This window comes from Taudactylus pleione, unplaced genomic scaffold (assembly GCF_031769625.1).
Source record: "Taudactylus pleione unplaced genomic scaffold, aTauple2 ptg000985l, whole genome shotgun sequence".
In the NCBI taxonomy this organism is placed as follows: domain Eukaryota; kingdom Metazoa; phylum Chordata; class Amphibia; order Anura; family Myobatrachidae; genus Taudactylus; species Taudactylus pleione.
This window is the reverse complement of record NW_028285386.1, coordinates 915,057-938,505: the sequence shown is the minus strand read 5'-3', so window position 1 is coordinate 938,505 and position 23,449 is coordinate 915,057. Positions and strand designations below refer to the sequence as shown.

Sequence of the window (23,449 nt, the reverse complement as noted above, 5' to 3'; positions counted from 1 at the left end):
ATCATCAATTATAGTGTAACAAGTCGCGGTCACGACTTGTCTCCTTCAAGAAGATTACCCAGTCAGGACGGGGTTACTCCAGTTTCTTCTGTTGCTAGGCGATCGGCACGCCTCAGGAAGTGATGTATCATCCTCAGTGCAGCATGATTGGTCAGTCCTCCAATTTGTACACACTGGACTTTTGCCGCCTCGCCGACTATAGCGTTCCTGTGGGTTTACTTGGCTCAGCGGCACGAGCAATATCCTGTCGATTCTGCTGGAAGGATCTCAGTCTCCTCGGTGTTGTCTCCCAGCTACTTCCACCTCTCCAATGGCTCCCTAGCCACACCATCAACTCCCGCACTGTGCTCCGGCTTCCTTATTCAACCTGCGGCTTCCTAGTTGCATCGGCAGTGACGGCCCTCCAAGCCGAATCAGCTTTGGATGCTAGTTTGTACCAACCTGTACACAAACTTGAACTCAAACCTATGTATTTTCTGTCAGGACTGATGCTAATTTGTACACAAACCAGTAAACAAACTTGCACTCAAATCTATGAACTGTCCGTCAGGACTTTGGACGCTAATTTGTACACTAACTCGTACTCTAATCTATGTACTGTTTATCAAGACATTGTATCTAGTTAAGTGCTCAAGCTATATCGGCTCTCCAAGCCAAATCAATTGTCAAACTCTTCAGCACGGATTCTAAGCCAACTCAACTGTCAAACTCTTCAGTACGGATTCTAAGTCACAAGATCGGCTCTCATAGCCAAATCAATTGTCAAACTCTTCAGCATCGGCTCCAAGCCGCACCACCGGCTCTCAAAGCCAACTCAAATATCTTCCCCTTCAGTACGGGCCTCAGGCTGCCTTTTCTATTCTTACAACCATACCACATTTACTACCAACAGCATCCTGTTCTGGATCTATAATCATATCTACTATCCACGATTTAGTCACCATTCCTACTGTTGCTCTCACCATTGAATAAGTAGTAATGTGAATAACTACTACCTTGAGCTATAAGTCCAGGCGGCCGCCTAAGTACCGGTGAACGTATGCCAGTTCTAAGGGAACAACAGGCGGTTGTTATTAGCAGAAGATCTCGCTAGCCTGGATCTAGACTTTTCACATGGTGTAGGCATTGGATATTATAACATATATAAGTCTAAATCAGTTTATACTCAACAGGAATTGCGCGATTTTTCATCTACTATATCCCTTCCAACACTTTCTCCGGCTAGGGACTTTCTTGACTCTCCTTTGACGTTAGAGAAATTTGAGGTGGCCTTAAATTCCTTTCCTAATGGTAATGCTCCAGGGATAGACGGGATTCCCCTGGAGCTATATAAAAAACAAAAAAAAATTTGCACCACAATTGTTTGATCTTTTTAACCAAATTTACGAAAACAACACCTTACCAAGTTCTATATCTGAGGCACTAATAACTGTTTTACCTAAACCAGGCAAAGACCCTACTCGGACTGACTCATATCGGCCCCTATCATTTCTTCCCACAGATGTGAAAATCCTAGCAAAAATACTGGCCTCCTTCTATCTTTGTGTCGCTAGATGCCGCTGAGGCGTTCGATTCGGTCGAGAAGGCATTTCTATGGGAAACCATGGAACGATTTGGCATTGGCCCAGGATACATTAAGTGGGTAAAGTTACTATATTCAGCTTCGTTTTCACTTTTTAGAGGAAAAAGGCAGGGGTGTCCTTTGTCGCCCATTCTATTTGCTATGGCCATTGAGCCTTAAGCATGTATGATTACAGCCAGCTCTGCTATTTATGGGTTCCAGGGTAGATAAAATTGCACTGTACGCAGACAACTGATATTTCTATGCCTAATGTCCTAGATGTTATTGATTTGTTTGGTAAATACTCAGGTCTATTGATTAACTGGGATAAATTGTGTATTCTTCCCTTCAAAGGAGCTTGTCCCTGTAATCCCATTATAAACCTTCCACTGAAATGGGTGGACTCGTTTAAATATTTAGGAATTTGGATCTCTAACGTTCCTCAACAATATGTGCCATTGAATATTATGCCGCAGATTACTTACCTCAAAACCCGTGTTCCAATATGGGGTAGATAACAGGTAGAGTTAATCTTGTTAAAATGAATTTGCAGCCTAAAATCTTGTATATTTTGCATCACTCCCCGGTGTATATCCCTCAGAAGATTTTTAAACAAATTGATGGATTACGGTCTTCATTACTTTGGGTTAACAAGAGGGTTAGAATTAAATTAGATACTTTGACTAGACCTCGTGATTTTGGTGGTCTGGCGTTAACCCTTTTCAAATATTACTACTACGCTACACAATTAGCACATAGATGGGAATGGATTAATGATAAAGCTGCTGACTCTTTACCTGCCCTTGTTTTGACTCAGTCCAAATCAGGTTTGTCGCCGTTACAGTTACTCTTAAGTGACAATATACACATCGTTAACATGCTGTTGTTAGTTAGGCAAGCCATTATTATTTGGAGACTTGTCTCGCATGTTGTGCAGGCAGAGGGCATAGATCCAGATACTCCGCTTGCTCACGCCAGTAGTCTCAGGGAACTTTCTGCTCTACAGATCAGTGAGGCCTGGGGACGATGGGATGTAGTATCTTTTGGACAGTTATTTCACGCGGGAATTCTGGAGTCCTTCCATCAATTACAGCTAGAGTTTAACGTACCCAAATATTTTTTTTTTTTCGTTATCTTCAACTCAGACATGCTATTAATGCCCAATTTTCTGAGGTTTCTCTGTCTATACAGGAATCTCCTATTAAAACTCTATTACAATCTGCTAGTTCTAGTCGTTTAATATCTGTGATTTACTCTACTTTATTAAACAACCATCATAATTTTGATTTATTATCTATTAAACAACAATGGGAAACTGATATTGGGGCACTTGCGGAAGAAGTTTGGAAAGCAGCTCTTGCTAGTTCCCATCTAGCCACTATGTCTATGATATCAGCAGATACAATTTTATTTAATTCATAGGGTATACATGACACCCGCCCGTTTACTCAGAATAGGGGGAAGGACCGATTCAAAATGCCCCAAATGCAATTCATTTGAGGGGAATTTTTGGCAACTTTTATGGTTGTGTTCTGTAGTTAATTCTTTTTGGCAAGATGTAATATGTGTTATTGTTTCCACGGGTATACCTGAAGATATTCTTACCCCTATAGCATGTATTTTGGCTGTTATAGATGAAGACACAATTGACAAACACGCTATAAATTACACTACCAAACTCTGCTGGCTTGCTAAGGTATGCATAGCAAGGGAATGGATGGCGATTAGTGGGCCGAACCTGGAGACTTGGCATTCCCTGGTTAGTGTTGTTACCGCACATGAAAAATATGTTTATACTGCTAGAAATACTGTGCTGGAGCATTATGATGTATGGGCTAGATAGCTAGATTCTCCATATAACCGTACAAGGGCAGACTTGTCCAGATTTCTTATGCCTATTTCTGGTGCAATAGGATGAATATGTTTCTATATGTATGCAACAAGATTTAAATTAATATTTATAATGCTGAGTTTCTTTATATTATTAATGTATTGTGTGGCAACCAAGTGTTTAAATTGATTGTTGTGTCTATAAAAATATATATTTATTTTTTACTGTGCGGTCTAATTTGGTAAGAATTGAGACCACACATGTATCATTATATTTGTATTTCTCTATATTATATACCATTGTAAGCTGTACTGTACAAGTGTTTTAACTACTAGTATTGTTTTTTATTATGTTATTTCTTTTATATGTATAAAAAATGTAATACAAATTTATTGGACTAAAAATTAATAGAACAAAATAAATAAATAAATAAATCCAGCCCTCAGCTTACATGGAACCAGTGGTGTCACTGAAATTATATTATGCAAATATCAATAAGAATACAGCCAATCATACAACATGGAACCAATGATGTTACTAAAATCATAATATGCAAATATAAATATCATGTGCGGTTTTAAAAATATGTGATTTCATCTCTCATCCTGCTCACTGCATCTACACTCTGCATAGAACTTCATGCAATCATGTGTGGTTTTAAATGTATGTGATTTCATCTTTTGCATATATTTGTTATTACCCGTATAAGATATATTGTTCAGTGAAGCATAGTTTATGGTAGATAAATGGCCGGGTTTTTGCTCCAACTCAGAGCAAGTTATCTCCTTTGATCTGCAGACCATTTGACTCAGATGTAGCCTATCTTAATCAAGGATACCATTCCTTTAGATTCAGTCTAGGGGCAGTTGTGGCTGTTTGGCAGCTGTGGTTAAATGCACAAAGTGTAACATCACTTACAGGGGTATTCAATTTGGAGCGAAAAGTCTGTTTATGCGATGACGTCATTTTCGCTGGTTTTGGTTTTACACCGTATTCAGGGCCTTACTCAGACCCGCTCGCGAGCGCTGACCGTACGCAAGCTGTTCGATGGTGCCCAAGTGCGCATGACGGAGATGCCTCCGTCGTGCGCATGCGTGAGACCCGAATAACGACGGCCAAGCCGTCATTAAGGGTCTCGCACCAAAGGGGACGTGCTGTCGATGGTAACTGACAGCACGCCCCCTTTGGTGGGGGTGCCGGGGACGTGGCTGCCCAGTCGGAGGCATTCCCACGGGTACGCCTACCGTCTGTGTCCGGCCCCACTGACATCACTAGTGATGTCAGTGGGAGTGCTTTTGGCTCTGATAGAGCCAAAGCACTCCTGGGCTTGCGGCAGCAGCGAGACCCTACCGCAGGGTCTCGTCGCAAGTCCGATGGTCTTGACTATCGCGATCATCATTTTGGCCGCTCGCTAAAGCTGTGGGTGGTAACCCACAGCTATGCGAGCGGCAAGGAGGCCGCTCCAAACATGAGCCGGGACGGCCCTGATTCAGAGCGAGCGCTCTGTCAGAGCGTCCGGCTCTGAATCAGGGCCTCAATTTCAAAGACTTTTCGCAGGTTCGAAAAGTCTTTGAAAAAACACGGTGATAACTTTTCACCACTGAATAGGTGGCGAAAAAAAGTGCAGAATTGGGGTTTAGGGGTGCAGGCTTAAAAAAAAATAGCCAGCACCCTTCAGAATGACCCCTTGAAACGATCTGTCAAAAAGAAAAAAGAAAAAAAATCGGGACACCCCAAAAAAAGCACTTTGAATTTGGGGGCCAAAAAAAAAATGTTGGGAGACAAAGTTAAAAAATAGCGAACTTGACTCTGGGGGGGTCCCCAAGTATGCCCCAGGTGTTTTTTTCATTGCAGCTGCTTGCGGCAGGTGGGTTTTTCACGATTTTTTCAAGTCACTTCAGCAACTTTAAAATATGCTGACCCCCATTTTCAAGTACCCCAAATTTGCTGGGCATAGTTATTTTTCCCCAAAAAAAATTCTAAATGCTCTTCTGCATCACTTTATTCAAAGTTGCATTTATGCACTTGCCACGGTTATTAGAAACCCCAACTTCCTTCAGTAGTTAAAAATGGGGGTACCCATAGTGATCCCCATGTTTACACATCTTTAGGGGGTCCCTAGAATATTTCCCGAAAATTCCCGTTTTTGTTGAACCTGTAAAAAAAAGTAGCAAAAATTTACAAAAAAAAATTACATTAGGTCCCCCCCCAAAAGCCAAACCAGCCCCAGGCTTGCCAGCCAGTGGTGGTTTCTAAATATACGGGGAACAAAATGTGTAGGGTTCCACCGTATTTTAGAAACCAGCACCAGGCTGCAGAGACTAGTGCTGGTTTTAAATATAGAGGGCAAAAAAGACGTGGGGTACCCCCTATATTTAAGACCAGCACCAGACCCAACCGACCGGGGTGTAATGCCACAGCCCGGAGACCCAATCACCGGGGCTCCAGGTCCAAAGCATTACACCCCAAGTCGGTCAGCGCAAGCCGGTGATCTCGGGGGAGTCGGGGACCCCCCAAAAAAGGGTCCCCCCTCTCCCGAGCACCACAAGCTTACGCTGAAGCCTGGGGCACATCCCCATACCCCTGGAGCGGTGGGTATGGGGGTAATAGGGGGGGGCCAAAAAATTTAACACTATTGTAGTTTACAGTGGAATTACAAGTGCCAGCATGGCTGCCATTTTGCACTTGTGGAAATACAAGTGCCAGCAGACATGCGGGACCAAACATCTGGTACAGGTAAGTATGTGTGAATGGGTAGGTGTGTGTAATAAAGTTATACTGTCACGGTGTGTGTGTTTTGGCTTTTTTTAACTATTTATTTTACAGTGAAATTACAGGTGCCCCATGTCTGCTGGCACTTGTAGTTCCACAAGTGCAAAATGGCAGGCATGCTGGCACTTGTAGTACCACTGTAAAGTACAATAGTGTTACATTATTTGGCCCTCCTATTATCCCCATACCCACCGCTCCAGGGGTATGGGGATGAGCCCCAGGCTTCAGCGCAAGCCTGTGGTGCTCAGGAGAGGGGAGACCCTTTTTTGGGGGGGTCCCCGACTCCACCGAGATCACTGACTTGCGTTGACCGACTTGGGGTGTGATGCTTTGGACCTGGAGCCCCGGTGATTGGGTCTCCGGGCTGTGGCATTACACCCCGGTCGGTTGGGTCTGGTGCTGGTCTTAAATATAGGGGGTACCCCACATCTTTTTTGCCCCCTATATTTAAAACCAGCACTAGTCCCTGCAGAATGGTGTTGGTTTCTAAAATACGGTGGAACCCTACACATTTTGTTCCCCGTATTTTTAGAAACCACCACTGGCTGGCAAGCCTGGGGCTGGTTTGGCTTTTGGGGGGGGGACCTTATGTCATTTTTTTTGTAAATTTTTGCTACTTTTTTTTACAGGTTCAACAAAAACGGGAATTTTCGGGAAATATTCTAGGGACCCCCCTAAAGATGTGTAGATATGGGGGATCACTATGGGTACCCCCATTTTTAACTACTGAAGGAAGTCGGGGTTTGTAATAACCGCGGCAAAAAAAAATACCTGGCAAAGCTATTTAAAAACCAGACTTTCTTTTGCAGGCAAAAACGGGGGTACCCATAGTGATCCCCATGTCTGGACATCTTTAGGGGGGTCCCAGGCATATTTCCCGAAAATTCCCGGTTTGTTCCTTAAATGGGGTCAAGGGTCATTTTTAAAAAAAATAGGGATAATTTTTCAAATCACTATAGCAAGTGAAAAAAAAATGCAGAATAGGGGTTTGGAGGTGTAGGCATATAAAAAAAATAGCCTGTACTTTGGGGAAGGTCCCCTTAAAATGAAATGTTCAAAAAAAAAAATGTAAAAAGAAAAAGAAAAATCGGGAAACCCTAAAAAAAAAATTAGGGTTTAATAAAAAAAAAAATTATGTAAAAACAATGCCAAACTAATAAAATTATTTCTGGTGGGGTTCCCAAGTATGTGGCAGGTGTTTTTTTCATTGCGCAAAGTAGCAGGAGGTGCATTTTTGCAGAATTTTTAAAAAATAACTTTAGGGACTTAAAAAAATGCTAGTACCCATTTTCATGTACCCCAAATTTGATGGGACCACTATTAAAAATTAAAAAAAAAAGCAAAATGTTCTTCTGCATCGCTTCTTCAAAGTCGGGAAAAAAACACCTTCCGCGGCTATTTTAAAAATCCCGACTATCTTATGCAAGCAAAAACGGGGGTACCCATAGTGATCCCCGAGCTCTGGACATCTTTAGGGGTGTTCCTACAATTATTTCCAAAAAATTCCCGTTTTCGCCGATCCAAGTATCGCCGGGTCCCGTTTTCGATGATTTCATATTGAATACGGGGATAAGCGGGAGCGCGCGCGATACTTTTTTGCCGGAAAAAGCTCCGATGTGCGGCGAAAACTTCGATGGTGAAGTTTACGTTTCATATTGAATACCCCTAAAAGTGTGCTAACATAACAGTTAATCAAACTAGATCAATCATCACTAGATGATTCGCTCCATGAGCGATATCGTCTAATGTGTCCACGACATTGATAAAGTGGAGAGTGATAAACGGCCAGCCAATCAGCTCCTAACTGTAATTTTTCAAACACAGCCTGTAACATGATAGTTAGGAGCTGATTGGCTGGTCGTTTATCACTCTCCACTTTATCACTTTCCAGAGCTTAATACATCTGCCCCAGAATGTGAAATCTCACCTGCTTGTTTTGCTCTCTCACACAACTTTCCTCTAGTTCTACTTTCACTTGTTTCCTTCCTGCCTTCCTCATGGAAGCTTCCTAGAGTAACAATGGAACAATGTATACGATTTAGCACTCTCTCTCCATGCCTGTGGCTAAAATGGCCACAAATCTGTTCAGTCAACTGCTCTCTTTGCCATGTGTGTTAGTACCTTAACATTTAGCTTAAGTTTAGAAACAAGACATGCACAGTATTCAGAACATAAAACACACATTGAGGTATTGATTGGACAGTCTCACATAAAGGGGCATATTTATAAAAAACATTTGCAGGATATCTCCTGAAAACGCCAATTTTGGGTGTGTACCCACAAATATTAAGTATCCCTGTGATCCATCTATGGAGAACTGAAACAGATATTGGAGATATGTCCCTTTATGTGAGTTGGAGATATCTGCTGCGGTCCACTATTTTCAACAGCAAAAGCATTGGTTTCTATGAGGGCTGCTAAAATGTTGAATTTACCAAGCACCAGCTTTACATTGTGTCAGCCGCTGCAGCCTATGGGCTACATTCGCACAATTTGTTTTAGTCAAGTATTTTTTATTGATTTTTCAAATACAAAAATATGAGATATGGTAAGAACTTACCTTTGTTATCTCTATTTCTACGAAGTCCATAGGGTTCCACTGGATACCTTGGGGTATAGGCGATGACGTCAGGCATCGGGCACCATAGAGTTAACTTTTCAGCCTCCCCGGATGCACTATACCCGGCCCCAGAGCCAAGGCATCTCAGTTACGTACCAAGCCATAGGCCGGAGGAGAAGAAGGAAGAGAAAGAAGAAAGATCTGGACACACACAAGAATCACATTCTCACCAGAGGGAGACGGAAAAACCGGTGACCAAAGTAAAGCCCATCTGCAGCACAGGTGCAACAGGGCGGGAGTCCTGTGGAACCCTATGGACTTTGTAGAAATAGAGATAACAAAGGTAAGTTTTTACCATATCTCATTTTCTACATCAGGGTCCATAGGGTATCCACAGGATACCTTGGGAATGTCCCAAAGCAGTATCCTTCAAGGGTGGGGACGCTCCTGTGCTGAAAGGAGAATCCGCCGCCCGAAGGAAGCATCCTGAGAGGCAAAGGTGTCAAACGCATAATACCTCACAAAGGTATGGGCAGAGGACCACGTGGCAGCCTTGCAGATCTGGACTGCAGAGGCACCACGTCCAGCTGCCCACGAAGGACCCACAGACCTAGTGGAATGAGCCCTCAGAGGATGGAACCTGAAGGCCCTCATGAAGATAAGCTTCTGAAATTGCCATACGGATTCAACCTGCCAAAGTTTGCTTTGAAGCAGGCCAACCCTTTTTACGGAAGCCATAGAGGACAAACAAGGCGTCCGATTTCCTAAACGAAGAAGTGCGGTCAACATAAATCCTTAAGGCCCGCACAACGTCCAAAGTGGCCTCACCTACTGACAGGTCAGGTGAGTTGAAAGCCGGCACAACGATTTCCTCGTTGATGTGGAAACTTGAAACAACTTTAGGGAGGAATCCAGGACGAGTGCGCAGCACCGCCCTGTTCCTATGAAAAATCAGAAAAGGGGGTCGACAGGAGAGAGCCCCTAAGTCAGAAACATGTCTGGCCGAAGCAATGGCCAGAAGGAAAATAGTTTTAGCTGTCAGCCATTTAAGGTCCACTGAGCCCAGTGGTTCAAACGGAGGTCCCTGGAGAGCCCCCAGGACCACAGCTAAAACCCAAGGCGCCACCGGTGGAACAAATGGCGGCTGAATTCGAAGAACACCTTGCATAAAGGTGCGCACATCCGGGATTGTAGCAATCCTACGATGGAACCAGACAGACAGGGCAGATACCTGCACCTTCAAAGAAGCAAGGCGAAGCCCATGGTCTAGTCCCGCCTGTAGGAAGGCTAGCACTCTAGACAGACGGAACTCCCGAGGTGCATAACCTCTCGGTCGACACCACTGGAAGAACGTATGCCACAGACGATGGTATATTCTTGCAGAAGACGGTTTCCGAGCTCTTAGCATAGTTCGTACTACAGAGCTGGAAAACCCCCTGGACCTTAACATGGCCGTCTCCACAGCCACGCCGTCAAAGACAGCCGAATCAGGTCCGGGTGAAGACAAGGACCCTGTGACAGTAGGTCCGGTCGTAGCGGCAACCGCAGAGGAATGTTCACGGACAGACCCTGAAGGTCTGAGAACCAGTGCCGTCTGGGCCACGCGGGAGCTATCAACAGGAGCGTCCCTCCTTCCTGTTTGAATTTCCGGATTATCCGTGGAAGAAGGGAAAACGGAGGAAAGAGATAAGCAAACCGGAACGTCCACTGGATGGACAGAGCGTCCACCAGAGACGCCTTTTCGTCTCTTGTGCAAGACCCATACACCGGCAACTTGTTGTTATGGCGTGACGCCATGAGGACTATCTCTGGAAGACCCCACCTGTCCACCACAAGTTGAAAGACGTCCTGGTGCAGAGACCACTCCCCCGGATGAACGTCCTGGCGACTGAGAAAGTCCGCCTCCCAGTTGAGGACTCCCGGGATGAATACTGCTGATATGGCCAGGAGATTGCGCTCCGCCCAGATCAGGATGCGGGACACCTCTACGAGTGCCGCCCGACTTCGGTTTCCTCCTTGCCGATTTATGTAGGCCACGGTGGTGGCGTTGTCCGACTGGACCTGCACTGGATGACCCTGGAGAACCCGATGTGCCTGCTGGAGAGCATTGGAAACGGCGCGGAGTTCCAAGATGTTTATTGGAAGCTCCTTTTCCGCCTAAGTCCACCTGCCCTGGAACAAGTGCGGACCCGTGACCGCTCCCCAGCCCCGAAGACTGGCGTCCGTTGTCAATAGGACCCAGTTCGCCACCCAAAACGGACGACCCTTGCTGAGATGGGTCGTCTGCAACCACCAGGCAAGGGATTTGAGACTCTGAGGCAGTCCATTCCATTTGGACAGGTTCAATTGCTGCAGAGGTCTGGAGTGAAACTGGGCATATTCCACCATGTCGAATACCGACACCATGGAGCCCAGTAACCTCATTACCGAGTGAAGAGACACACGGCGACTCTGCAGACAACTGCGCACCCTCAACTGTAAGGCAGAGATCTTTTCCCCCGTCACAAAGATCCTCTGCTGACTGGAGTCCAATAAGGCTCCGAGGTGCAGAATCCTCTGAGACGGGACCAGGGTGGACTTCTGCCAGTTTATCACCCAGTCGTGCCATTGCAATACTGCAATCGTCAGATCCAAATGGTGTAGAAGGAGCTCCGGAGATCCTGCTACCAACAGAAGGTCGTCTAGGTACGGCAACATGTGGACTCCCTGCAGTCGCAGGGAAGCCGCCATAACCTTGGTGAACACACGTGGTGCTATCGCTAGGCCAAAAGGTAACGCCTGGAACTGGAAGTGATCGTTGCGGATTGCAAACCTGAGGAACTGTTGATGGCGCGAAAGAATAGGGACATGCAGGTAAGCGTCCTGTATGTCCAACGACACCATGTAATCCCCAGGTTCCAGCGCCAGAATAATGGACCGTAGGGTCTCCAACCCGAAACCTCGGCACCCGCAAGGACTTGTTGAGTGCTTTGAGGTTGAGGATCGGACGGTACAACCCATTGGGTTTCTGCACCAAAAACAGATTGGAATAGAAACCCAGGCCCCTCTGGGAGAAAGGAACAGGCACTATAACTCCAGCCTGAAGCATAGTGTGCAAAACCTTCTGCAGTTCCGTGGCTTTGTTCCGGTCTGATGGAAGACCCGTGGTGAAGAAATCGGGATGGGGGCCTGTGCCGAAAGGAGAGGGCATACCCGTGAGAAACCACCTCGTGAACCCAACTGTCTGTCGTGGTCACCGACCAACACTGGGCGAACCGTAGCAGGTGGCCTCCCACTTTGGGATCCCCCAAAGGGAGGCCCGGACCGTCAGGCCGCAGGCTTGTCATTGGACTTAGGGGCCGGACGTCTGGTACTCCAGGCCTGCTTCAGGGGCTTGGCCGATTTCTTGGGGCCAGCCTGTCGGGGAAAAGACTGTGCTTTAGGCTTACCCTGGGCCCTGTAAGGCCGAAAGGACGATGTACCTGAACTGGAAGGAACTGCAGCAGACGGGAGACATGCCGATTTGGCTGCCGCCAGCGTGGCTACAATTTTGTCCAGATCCAGACCAAATAGGACTTCTCCGTTAAAAGGCAAAGCTTCCAAGCCCTTTTAGGAATCAGCGTCCGCCTTCCAAGATCGCACCCATAAGGTGCGACGAGCAGCAACAGCTGCCGAAGAAATCCGAGAAGTCAGGGTACTGATATCTAAAGCCACTTCATTAATGTAAGTGGCCGAATCCCGGAGATTGCCTATCAACTCGATCTGTTCAGCCGAACAGTCGTAATCGAAAGACGCCTCCAAACTATCTGCCCAGCGCTCCATAGCTCTGGCTACCCAACAAATGGCCATAGCCGGCCTGGCTGCCCCCCCCCCCCCCCGCGAGAGAATAAACAGACTTTAGGCAGATCTCCACCTTACGGTCCGTGGCATTCTTCAAGGAGGACATGGAGGGCATGGGCAATGTGGCACTTCGGACCAGGCGTGTCACATGGGAATCCACCTGTGGCGGGGATTCCCATTCAGAAAAATAATTGTCCGCAAACGGATAAGCCACTGCTAAACGTCTTTGAGGTTGATACCGTTTGCCAGGATGTTTCCACGCCTCCTCTAAGTGCTCCACCAATTGACCCGAAAGAGGAAACACTGTGGCGTCACCCTTATTATCCTTGAAAAAGGCATATTTGGATTTTGTTACCGGAGGTTCATCATCCTCAATAACTAAAGCTGTGCGGACTGCACGAATAAGGCCAGAATATAAACCTTAGACTTAGCGTCCGACTCTTCAGTACAGAGAGGTTCTTGGTCCGAAAGATCCAGAATCTCCCCATCATCGGTCGTCCCGTCGTCATCCTCATATGGAGTGGACAGAGACGCCACCGGCCGCTTGTGAGGCCGCAACACAGACTCCTCTTATAACACGTCCGACAAATGCTGTACAGAACTTGTCAGAGAATTAACCCACGCAGGCTCCTGAGAGACCTGAGAGGGGAAATAGGGAGACTGTGGGGCACCATCAGTTGTCTCGGGAACCCCTGCATGGGTGACGACACCACTGACTGCTGGGACAATCCCATCTGAGAGAACGCAGGTTGCGGAGCTAACTGGCCCACTAGGGTTGTATGCGCTTTAGCGAAATAAGTCCATTGCGGTTCCTGTACCGGAGCCGTGACAGTAATTGGCCGCACCAATAAAAAACACTGCCGACATAGCCCCTCCGCGCTACCCTCCCCCTCCGCTATAGGTACCTTACACGTAGTACACAGAAGCTGGAGAGGAAAATCACTCTCAGACATAATGGCAAGTATGTGACCCCTCTCTGATACACGTTAATATAGTGGGAGAACCACCCTGCAATCACCGCACCGCAAGGGCTTTAGCAGAAGAAGAGCAGGGACAGTGAAAAGGCTGACAGTAGAAAGTGAAAGTACAGGCAGCAGACGCTAGCAGCAGTCACATACACTGCAAAGAAATTAATCCCTGCACTATGAGCGCTGATCCTCAACTACACAGACAGAGTCTGGTAGGACACAGCGCTGCATACACAGACCTGTTCCAACGGAGGAGAGGTATGCCGGGGGACCCAGACCACGATGCCACCGATCAGCAGCGTCCACCATGCTTTCTGTAAAGATGGCCACCGAGGAGCAGAGAGGAGGCCGGCCTGGGGGAGGAGCGCTGCCACAGGGCCAATCGGCTAGTGCAGAGAAGCTGTGTGCAACGGGGGAGGCGCCGGCTGTGTACAGGGAAGGCGCGCTCCCCTGGCATGCAATTAACCCCTGGGACGCCGCAGCCGCTCAGCTGCGGTCCGCTGTCCCAGGGGGGTAGTGGAAGCGCAGATCTGTTACCTGGCTCAACGCTGCAGCCAGTCCCCAGGGAGCCCCCTGCCTCCGGACCATGTGTAAGCGGAGCCCCCCCGTTCGACCCCGCTGCTTACCTGCTGTCCCCCTTAAATCCAGCCATGGTCCCAAACATCTGGGGTCACCGCTAGCTGTGACCCCAGATGTCAACCAGCATCCCCAGATCAGTACCGGCATTCTGGAACCGGCGGGGGTGTAGGGAAGACAGCATGGACGTCAATAATGACTGCCCATGTTGTACTTCCAGATGGGCAGCCACAGCTGCCTTGAAGAAAACTTCAGGGGCTATCCTTAACCCCCCTCTAAACAGGTGCTCCGACTCCGAGCCGGGCACCAACGAAAACTGAGATGCCTTGGCTCGGGGGCGGGGTATAGGAGGGGGACCCTAGTGCATCCTGGGAGGCTAAAAACTTAACTCTATGGTGCCCGATGCCTGACGTCATCACCTATACCCCCAAAGTATCCTGTGGATACCCTATGGACCCTGATGTAGAAAGAGATAAGTACAGATGTGTCCTGATACATTAAGCCTAAATAAAATATCGAGTCAAGCCACCTAGCGCTTGTGAACCACGCTGAGCGACGTAGCATCTTTTTTGCTCGAATGTGCACCTTATTCACAATCGGATTCAACAAAACCACTTTGCGTGATTGTACTCATTAATTTGATATGCAACACTTGTATATCTGTGTGCGACCGAGCCTGATATCTAGTCACACACACATATACAAGTAATCAGCACAGCATTTTTGGCAAAAAAAAGGCCTGACACTAGCAGAGTCTCACGGGACAAGGCGCCCCCAGAGGCACTGTTTGGCACGACTGCAGCAAAGACGAGTGAGGACACATCTGTAGTGAAAATGGGGAGAAAAGAGGAGCCTACACTTGGATTTATCAATAAGGAAATAAGTCCAATCTCTATGAACAAGAAGATATTCGACTATCAGCAGCAAGCCGGTTCAAAACATATTTGCACCAAGTCCTGGCTGCTCTGTTCCAGATCCACCGCACGTTGTTTCTGAAAAGCCAAAATCTGAGCCACCTAGAAATCAAGGTGCCCTGGAGAAAAGCCTCAAAGGCATCCCATAATAGTGTGGTGGATAGCCACTCCACCAATAAACCATCCCAAGCAACCAATTCAGATGCCACTCCCATCTGTGTCAGCCAAAATCAGGAGGGGGGGTTTGGTGTATTGTGCTAAAGGCAGAGGAAAATATAGCACATTGATTTACTAATAAGAATAGACATTCCTTGAGAGTGGCTATGGAATGTGGATTGTCCACCCATGGCTTTTTACGGGACAATATTCTACTCCCCGTCAGATGAGTTTCTAAGAGACTGCTACATTGGGTGTCTGGGTCTTAATGTGACATAGAACCAAGGAATTTTTTACTTTATTATTAGGTCCACGGATGTTTCACGAGAAGAACCTTAACATAGAGCGAACACTAAGAGGATTAAACAAATCAGGATAACATATCCCCACTTAAACAAAAAAAAAGTAAAACAAAAAAAAGTGTGCCTGTACGTGTCCTGCCATCCATTCAAATACAACAGAAAACTTGTGTACAACAGCCAATCATACATACATATTTGAACATACATGTGCTGTTATCATGCAGTACACCAATTTGTAATTATATGACCCAGAGTGGGTGCTACTATTATGTAGCAATAATTGTTTTGGGGTGAGCGTTTGGGAGTGGGGCCCCCGGGGTTGTTCTGGCTGGACCTTTCTCATGGCATCACCACTTAATTCACATAGAATATTTTCATCACTTCTCTAATTGTTTGTATATTATTTATGTCATTTTAATTCTTTCACATTTCATTAACACTTATTAATTTATCCTTACACATCTATTCTTTATACTTCACTATCACCTTTTTTCCCCTTTTTGTGTGATGCCCTGGGGATGGTCCTTGGGTGCAATTTTTTTGGGGTGCCTTGCTTCTCGGACGTGAACCCCTTAATGTTAGGGACGCCAGTAAAGAGGAGCCTTGACGATTGGCCTGGCGCTTATTCATATATTTGCAAATGTACGTAACTAATACCTCTGAATTTCTATTATCATTTAGGATTTAAGTATTTTTGATTTTGCTACAGTGTGCTGGGGGGCAAATCCTTTTTTTCTGTGTCCAGTGTAAACCCCGCCCTTTACAAGCACCTGTGGTATGTCATTAATCTGATTAGAGCAACTACCATATTTTTTATTTTTTGTGTACAACAGCCAACAGAAAGACAAACAATTCCCCCCCCCCCAAAAAAAACCCCACGTCTGCATACCAGCCCAAAAAGGTACGCATAATCAGTAAATTGCGAACAAAACACCATGACACACTACGTACTGTAGCTAACAATAAAAGGAACTATAGAGGGCATGAGCCACTGTGGTGTGCCTTGAGGTTATGGTACAGTTACAGCCTAGGAGCAGATCTAAACAGCAAACATCCCAGCCTGCAGAATTAGCGAGTTTGAAGAAACAGATTAAGGCCCTGATTCAGAGCTGGACGCTCTTTTTGAGCGCTCGCTCTGAATCAGGGCGGCCTTTTTTTTTCTTTGCCCGGCCTCCAAGCCGCTTGCTAAGCTGTGGGTGACCACCCAAAGCTTTAGCGGGCGGGCAGGTGACGGTCGTGACCATCGGGCTTGCGACGAGACCCTTGTGGTAGGGTCTCGTTCCCACAATCCCCAGTGAGCTTCCTGCTCTAATACAGCAGGAAGCTCACTAGTAACATCACGAGTGACAACAGTTGGGCCGCCCACAAACGGCAGGCGTTCCTTCAGCAACGCCTCCGTTTGGCAAGCCACCCCCACTCCCCGCTACAAAATGGGACGAGCTGTAGATCAACATCGACAGCCGCCCCGTTTGTAGCGAGCCCCAGAGCGAGTGAATTTCTCACTCGCTACGGGGCTTGCGTGCGCAGTGCCCCATCGACCCGCTTGCGAGCGGGTCTGAATCAGGCCCTAAGTGCAAATTTGGACAAAACTTAAACCAAGAAGTGGCTCTAAATATCAGAAAAATAGGAACACATCACCATAGGTCCAGAGAATTAATGGCAAGTGGGGAGATTAAATAAACACCCCCCACATGTACAATACAGAAAAGTGGAGAACCTCCACATCTGGGTACTTACAAATTGAGCCAAGTAACAGCGTCCAAAGGAGAGTCGATGAAATGAGATCTACCACCCGAAACGACTCAGACGGGCAGGAAAAACAATGCACAGTAGTTGTAAGTCCTGTAAACTTGGCTTGGATAAATTTGCCTCTAGATTTTCATACCTCCACAGAGAAATCTTGAACACTAGCGTTCCGCTGTATTATACTCCAAAGGACTCTTAGCCCTGGCAAGATGTAGAATAGTATCCCAAACTTTATAATGTAAGAGTTTTGCAACAGAAGTTCTCTGTGTCGCTCCCAGAGGAAGAGCCAGAGTGGGAATCTGATGGGCCCTCTCCACAGCGAACTGCGGAGTGAATTCCGCTCATCCAAAAGGTAAAAAGTAACCAGGATAATGTCCTGGGTCTGAGCCATCTGTCTTTTTTAAGGTAGATCAATCAAGCTAATATTGTTGCAGTGGAGTTGCCTCTCAATAGCCACAAATTTTTGTTGGCAGGTTGCCATTTGAGTCTCCAAAGAAGTCAAATGTCCAGTAACAGTAGAAATGTTGTCCTCCAACGTAGATACATGGTTTTCAGTCTCTCCCATACGATTCCTCACTTTTTGCATATCAATGATAATCAATATGGACCTCAGCTATGCGATCAGATACTTTTTTTTCAGAATCTGTAACAGCACGCAACAGCTGTTCCATTTTAAAACCAGGAGTCTCAGACTGTGGGAGTAGATAATGATACAGTAGAGCAGGGGTCTTCAAATTTGGCCCTCCAGATGCTGTGGAACTACACATCCCAGCATGCACTGCACATAGTTTTAGCATGCTGTTATATCAAAAAGGTGGCAGTGCATGCTGGGATGTGTATTTCCACAGCAGCTGGAGGGCCAAGTTTGAAGACCCCTGCAGTAGAGGATTGAGAATCAGCATGGGACAGACCAGGGTCCTGCAAAGTAGTGGATCTTGCAAACTACTCCAGCTTGGTGGATGCTGAAGCCAGGTATTTTCTGCTCGATGACAACAGACAGAGAGCAAATAACACAGCACCCAGTCAAATATGGTATTAAATGTTACCCACAGTGGAGGGTAGGAGAGCAGAGCCCAAAAAACTGGCAACCGGCAGGGGCCCACAGGAACCAGGAAAGGAAAACAAAAACACTGCAGCAGAGGACTCCTAAACTTAACAGGCAGGATCCACAGTCCAGAGGACGCCCTGCAGAAGGATGTGAGGAGAGGAGACGAAGCAGGACACCCCAACACATGAACAGGTGAGTGCAGTACACGAACAACAGGCAAGCAAGATGGCTGTTGAATAAAACTCTGGAGCCTTCAGGGCCGTCAGCGTCTGACATGTGAGTATTTTAGAGGCAGGCGGATGGAAGTAAGAGAGACAGGAGCAGCCTGCACACACAGCACCTAAAGAAATGAGTCAGAAGCAGCAAGTGGCAGGAAACAGCAGTACCATATTTTTACGCACAGCAAGTCCATGCCATAGGAGTCCAATGCCCCGCTGGGTAAGCGCAATGGCGACATGGCTGAGGAGGACGTTAGAAGTACTAGCAGGTTGGGAGAGACTGTTGCAGACAGAAGCTAGGATGGAGAGACCAAAGGTGGCTACAAGACACAATGCAAGATTTTGGGGCTGGAGAGCACTGTAGCTTGTGTCCTATTTCATGCTTGCCCAGGCCAACCCCCCCTTTTCTGCACAATTTATCGGGAGAAGGATTTGCAGGATCTCTTCCCCAGCAATAGCCGCTCACACGAGTAGTCTGATGACCGCACATGCGCAGTAGCGTGTCTGAACCAGAAAAGTGTTTGTATTAGTGATCACTTTACTATTACACATGACAGGGAACCTGTCCTGCATGTGTTTTTTAATAAATGCCAGTGATACTTCATTTCGTATTCCCGCAATAAGAAATTGTAATTAGCGAATGTAATAACCAATAATAAATAAATATGCCCCTACAGCACAATACAGGCAACATTCCAGGTACAGTACTCTTATAAAGTTGCTATGACATAGAAATCAATAATCCCATCTGTTACTGTATTTTCCGTATGCAGCATAGTAAAACCACACAACATGCACATAGGGGAAAAAGACATTCCTAGACACTCTTTAGTTTATCAGATATGATACAGGTGTCTGGGTCCTTCAGTTGTAGCAATAGCAGCTATTTTTTTTAATATAATATTTGTGTGTGTATTTTCTAAGCAGCTGGAGGCATAAGCGGCAGACGCAGAGGGGTATTTCTGCACTGACTCATTTGAAGTGCGCAATCATCAGCATCTCCACTTGTGACTGAGTAGGTGTAACAGTGTTCACAGAGTCTAAGGGCCCGATTCAGACCCGCTTGCTAGATGCGTTTGCACACAGCCAAAGGCCCTCATTCAGAGCCGCTCGCTATTTGCGGTCGTTCGTTTCGAATCGAGCCCTGAAGTTCAGAGAGGGCATAGTAACGGTAATGAGGGCTATGCAAAGCTGTGTATATATGTAATTACGCTGTTTTTCAGGCTTAAGCACAAAGAACAGGGCTAGTGAAAGTACGCACTGATAACGATGAGGACTACAATAGAAAAAGGAAAGGGGTGGTCAGACCACAAAGATGCATACAACTCAGTATACGATTTGAATAAACACATTTCGATCCATGAATGCAGCGGGGGATCCATCCACTGCATAAGACTTGCATTCACCTCTGAGGACTACATTTCGGGGAGTAAAGGCGAGTATCCACTACCCGATTAATCAGAGCGATTGAACGATTACGACATTGTTAAATCGTTTGTTAATCAAGCAGCTTAATGTCAAAAACAACCAGCGATGCTTGCTCCTATCATCGCCCAAACATGCTGGTCAATAACAACAGAATGGCCATGTTCGGGGATGAGGGAGGGTGCCTACACTAAATGACTGATCGCTCAGTGTAGGCACAGCACAGACTGTGAAATGACTGCACAATTATTTATTTATTAACAGTTTCTTATATAGCGCTTTACAATTGGAAACATAAATAGAACAACACTGGGTAATAACACACAGATATATAGGTAGGATTACAATGTCGTAATCGTGCAGTCATTTCAGTCTGCTAGGCGATGTGCCCCTTAACCTTGCCAATATGCACTCCTGAGCAACAGATGTCTCTAGCAAATATGAAATAGATCTAAGAAATTATTAAATTATACTGGAAGCATTTAATTTAAGGACTTCTGAAAAAAAAAAGTCTGCTAGGCATAGTCACATTCCACTTATTCAGCTGTCTTCCTTTTCTCTACACCACAGTGAATGACTCTGTGTGAATTCTCTATGTTCTGGATATTCAAACTTTAGTCTACAGAAAGTGCTTCATACTGATAGACAACCTGATGAACTTCAGGGCTGCATGGGAGACACTAACCTTCAAAAGAGACACAAATCACCCATTATTTCAGTAACCAATTAAAACAATGCATTTAATCAAAGAGAGAGGTAATGACATATCAGAAGGTATTTTAAACAAGCGTTACAAGCCATAAAAATCAAATCTGATAATAAAGTAGGAATGAGCTGGTGGCCACTGGTGATGGCTCAGAGGGCCACCTGCTGGCCATTACTGGCATAACATTCAACAATTTATATATTACTCATGAGTAATAAGGGAAAATAGGCAATGCTATTGTTCGCTAAAACAATGCTCTTTGCATTCATATTATGATACTTTGGCACACCTTCCATTGTCCTTTATAAACTATAGTACACCTGTAACACCCACTAGCCCTACATTGGATAGTTATTTGAAATATGTAATTTGTCTAAATTGATGGTTTTCTATTGGCATACTCCCTTCTACTTCATTTGCTCTCTTTGCAATACAACATATAATGTAAAGGATGTTGAAACAATATATAAATATTCTGTTCATAGAACAATCATTGCATTTACACTAAAAACAAAATTTGTTTTTACACATCATAATCCCTTTACTAGTTAGATTTCAATTATTCACAATTTAAAATAATGTTTGTCTTGTTTTTGCAGTCTGTATTAAGGATTACCATTCTGTAGGTCAGCAAGCATTGTTTATGCCAGGCTTGCATTTCAGTGTGCTAACTACTGTAAAGCTTCTTGTTCAGTGTTATTGTGAAAAGCTCCTGCCAACTGACATCGCATTCTTTATGTCTGCTTCTAGCCATAAAAGGAAACAGTGCAGCTCTGACACTGTAATCTGACATTCAACATATGAAATGGTGGAAGCCAAATAAATAGTGCAAAGAACAAGACCTACAACAGAACCTAAATCCATTGTACTGATTACAGAGAATATTTCAGTCATTCACATCATCCCCTGCCCGAGATTATCTTACAATGTTCACTATCACATGTACACACATACATACTAGGGGTCATTTTTATCGAAGCTAATTGACCCATCAGTATGGTTTTGGAGTGTAGGAGGTAACCAGAGACCTGGAGGAAACACACACAAGCACAGGAGAACATACAAACTCCACACCAATGCACCATGACCGGAATTTGTGCTGTGACGCAGTAAAGCTAACCACATTAGTGCTGCCAGCTAATAGTGCCAACAGTTAATAAAAAAAAAAAAAAAAGAGAAAAAACACTTAGGGCCTGATTCAGAGCCGGACGCTATTTGCGCTCGCTCGTTCAGAAAAAGGGGCCGGCTATTTAAATTGAGCGGACGCTCTTTGCGGTCTGTTGACGCCACTATGTCTGAGCGAGCGAACGAAACATGCGCTCGCTATTTTGTAAAGACGCTCCCTGGCCGCTCGCATCATACGTCATCTCCGCTATTTATTAGATTAATCGAGTACATCGAAAGGCGTCTGAACTGCTCGCAGTGCTTGTGGTTGGATTTTCCTATCGCAATCATGCTAACAGTTCAGGCTAAGAAACAACCAAGTGACGTGGTCGATGACGCTGCTTTGTTAATTATGCCCACCCTTAAAACGCCCGTTTTGACCGTTTGGCACGCCTGCGTTCGGATCTCCACTCCCTGTTTTCAAGCACCTTCCCCTGTTACCACCCACAAACGCCTCATCCTGTCACTCAAATTAGCAGGCACTCACAATTTTGCGAACACACGTTTTCCGACCACACTGACTGGTTGGCGCATGCGCATTATGACCCATACGCATGCACAGATGTGCAAACATCGCTCGGAGCGAACGAGCAGCCGCTTAATAGCGGCTCTGAATCAGGCCCTTAGTTCTGTATAAAAAAAATATTACACTCTCCACATTTCCAGCCATGGCCAAAAGTTTTGAGAGTGATACAAGTATTGGTTTTCACAAAGGCCCTGATTCAGAGCCGGATGCTCTGACCAGAGCGCTCGCTCTGAATCAGGGCCCTCCTCCATTAATATGGAGCGTCCTCCTGGACGCTTGTATAGCTGTGGGTCACCACCCACAGCATATACGAGCGTGCAAAAAGATGGTCGCGATGGTCTTGACCATCGGAATTGCGAGGGAAACCCTGCGGTCGGGTTTCCCAGCCGCAAGGCCAGGAGTGATTTTGGCTCTATCAGAGCCAAAATCACTCCCACTGACATCACTAGTGATGTCAGTGGGGCCGGCTTCAGACGGTAGGCGTTCCCATGGGAACGCCTCAGTCTGGCAGGCACGCCCACCAAAGGGGGCGTGCTGTCAATCAACATCGACAGCACGCCCCCTTTGGTGCGAGACCCGGAGCGATGGAAAGTCCTTTGCTCGCCAGGTCTCGCGCATGCGCACGACGGAGCTCCCTCCGTCGTGCGCATGCGCAGTGGGGACCATCGACCCACTTGCGAGCGTACTGCCGCTCGCGAGTGGGTCTGGATGACCCCCAAAGTTCACTGCTTCAGTGTTTTAAGACCTTTTTGTCAGATGTTACTATGGTATACTGAAGTAAAATTACAAGCATTTCATAAAAGTCAAAAACTTTTGACAATTACATTAAGTTTATGCAAAGAGTCAATATTTGCAGGGCTGACCCTTCTTTTTCAAGACCTCTGCAATTCGCCCTGGCATGCTGTCACTCAACTTCTGGGCCACATACTGACCGATGGTCGCCCATTCTTGCCTAATCAATGCTTGGAGTTTGTCAGAATTTGTGGGTTTTTGTTTGCCCACCCGGCTCTTGAGGATTGACCACAAGTTCTCAATGGGATTAAGTACTGGGGAGTTTCCTGGCCGTGGACTCAAAATGTCGATGTTTTGTTCCACTTAGTTATCACTTTTGCCTTATGACAAGGTGCTCCATCATGATGGAAAAGGCATTCATTGTT

General features: G+C 46.0%; 1 protein-coding gene across 2 annotated transcripts in view; it reads right to left on the bottom strand.

Annotated features, from left to right (window-relative positions):
* The window catches only part of CCDC9B (coiled-coil domain containing 9B), a 266,763-nt gene that overhangs the window by 6,362 nt on the left and 236,952 nt on the right, over nt 1-23,449 (bottom strand). The window contains exon 10 of one of the 2 annotated variants that reach the window (XM_088460793.1): nt 8,092-8,172. The exons of the other annotated variant lie outside the window; for it this stretch is intronic. Within the exon in view, the coding sequence (XP_088316919.1) occupies nt 8,092-8,172 (81 nt within the window). The remainder of the gene's footprint in view (nt 1-8,091; nt 8,173-23,449) is intronic. 2 annotated transcript variants of the gene reach the window in all.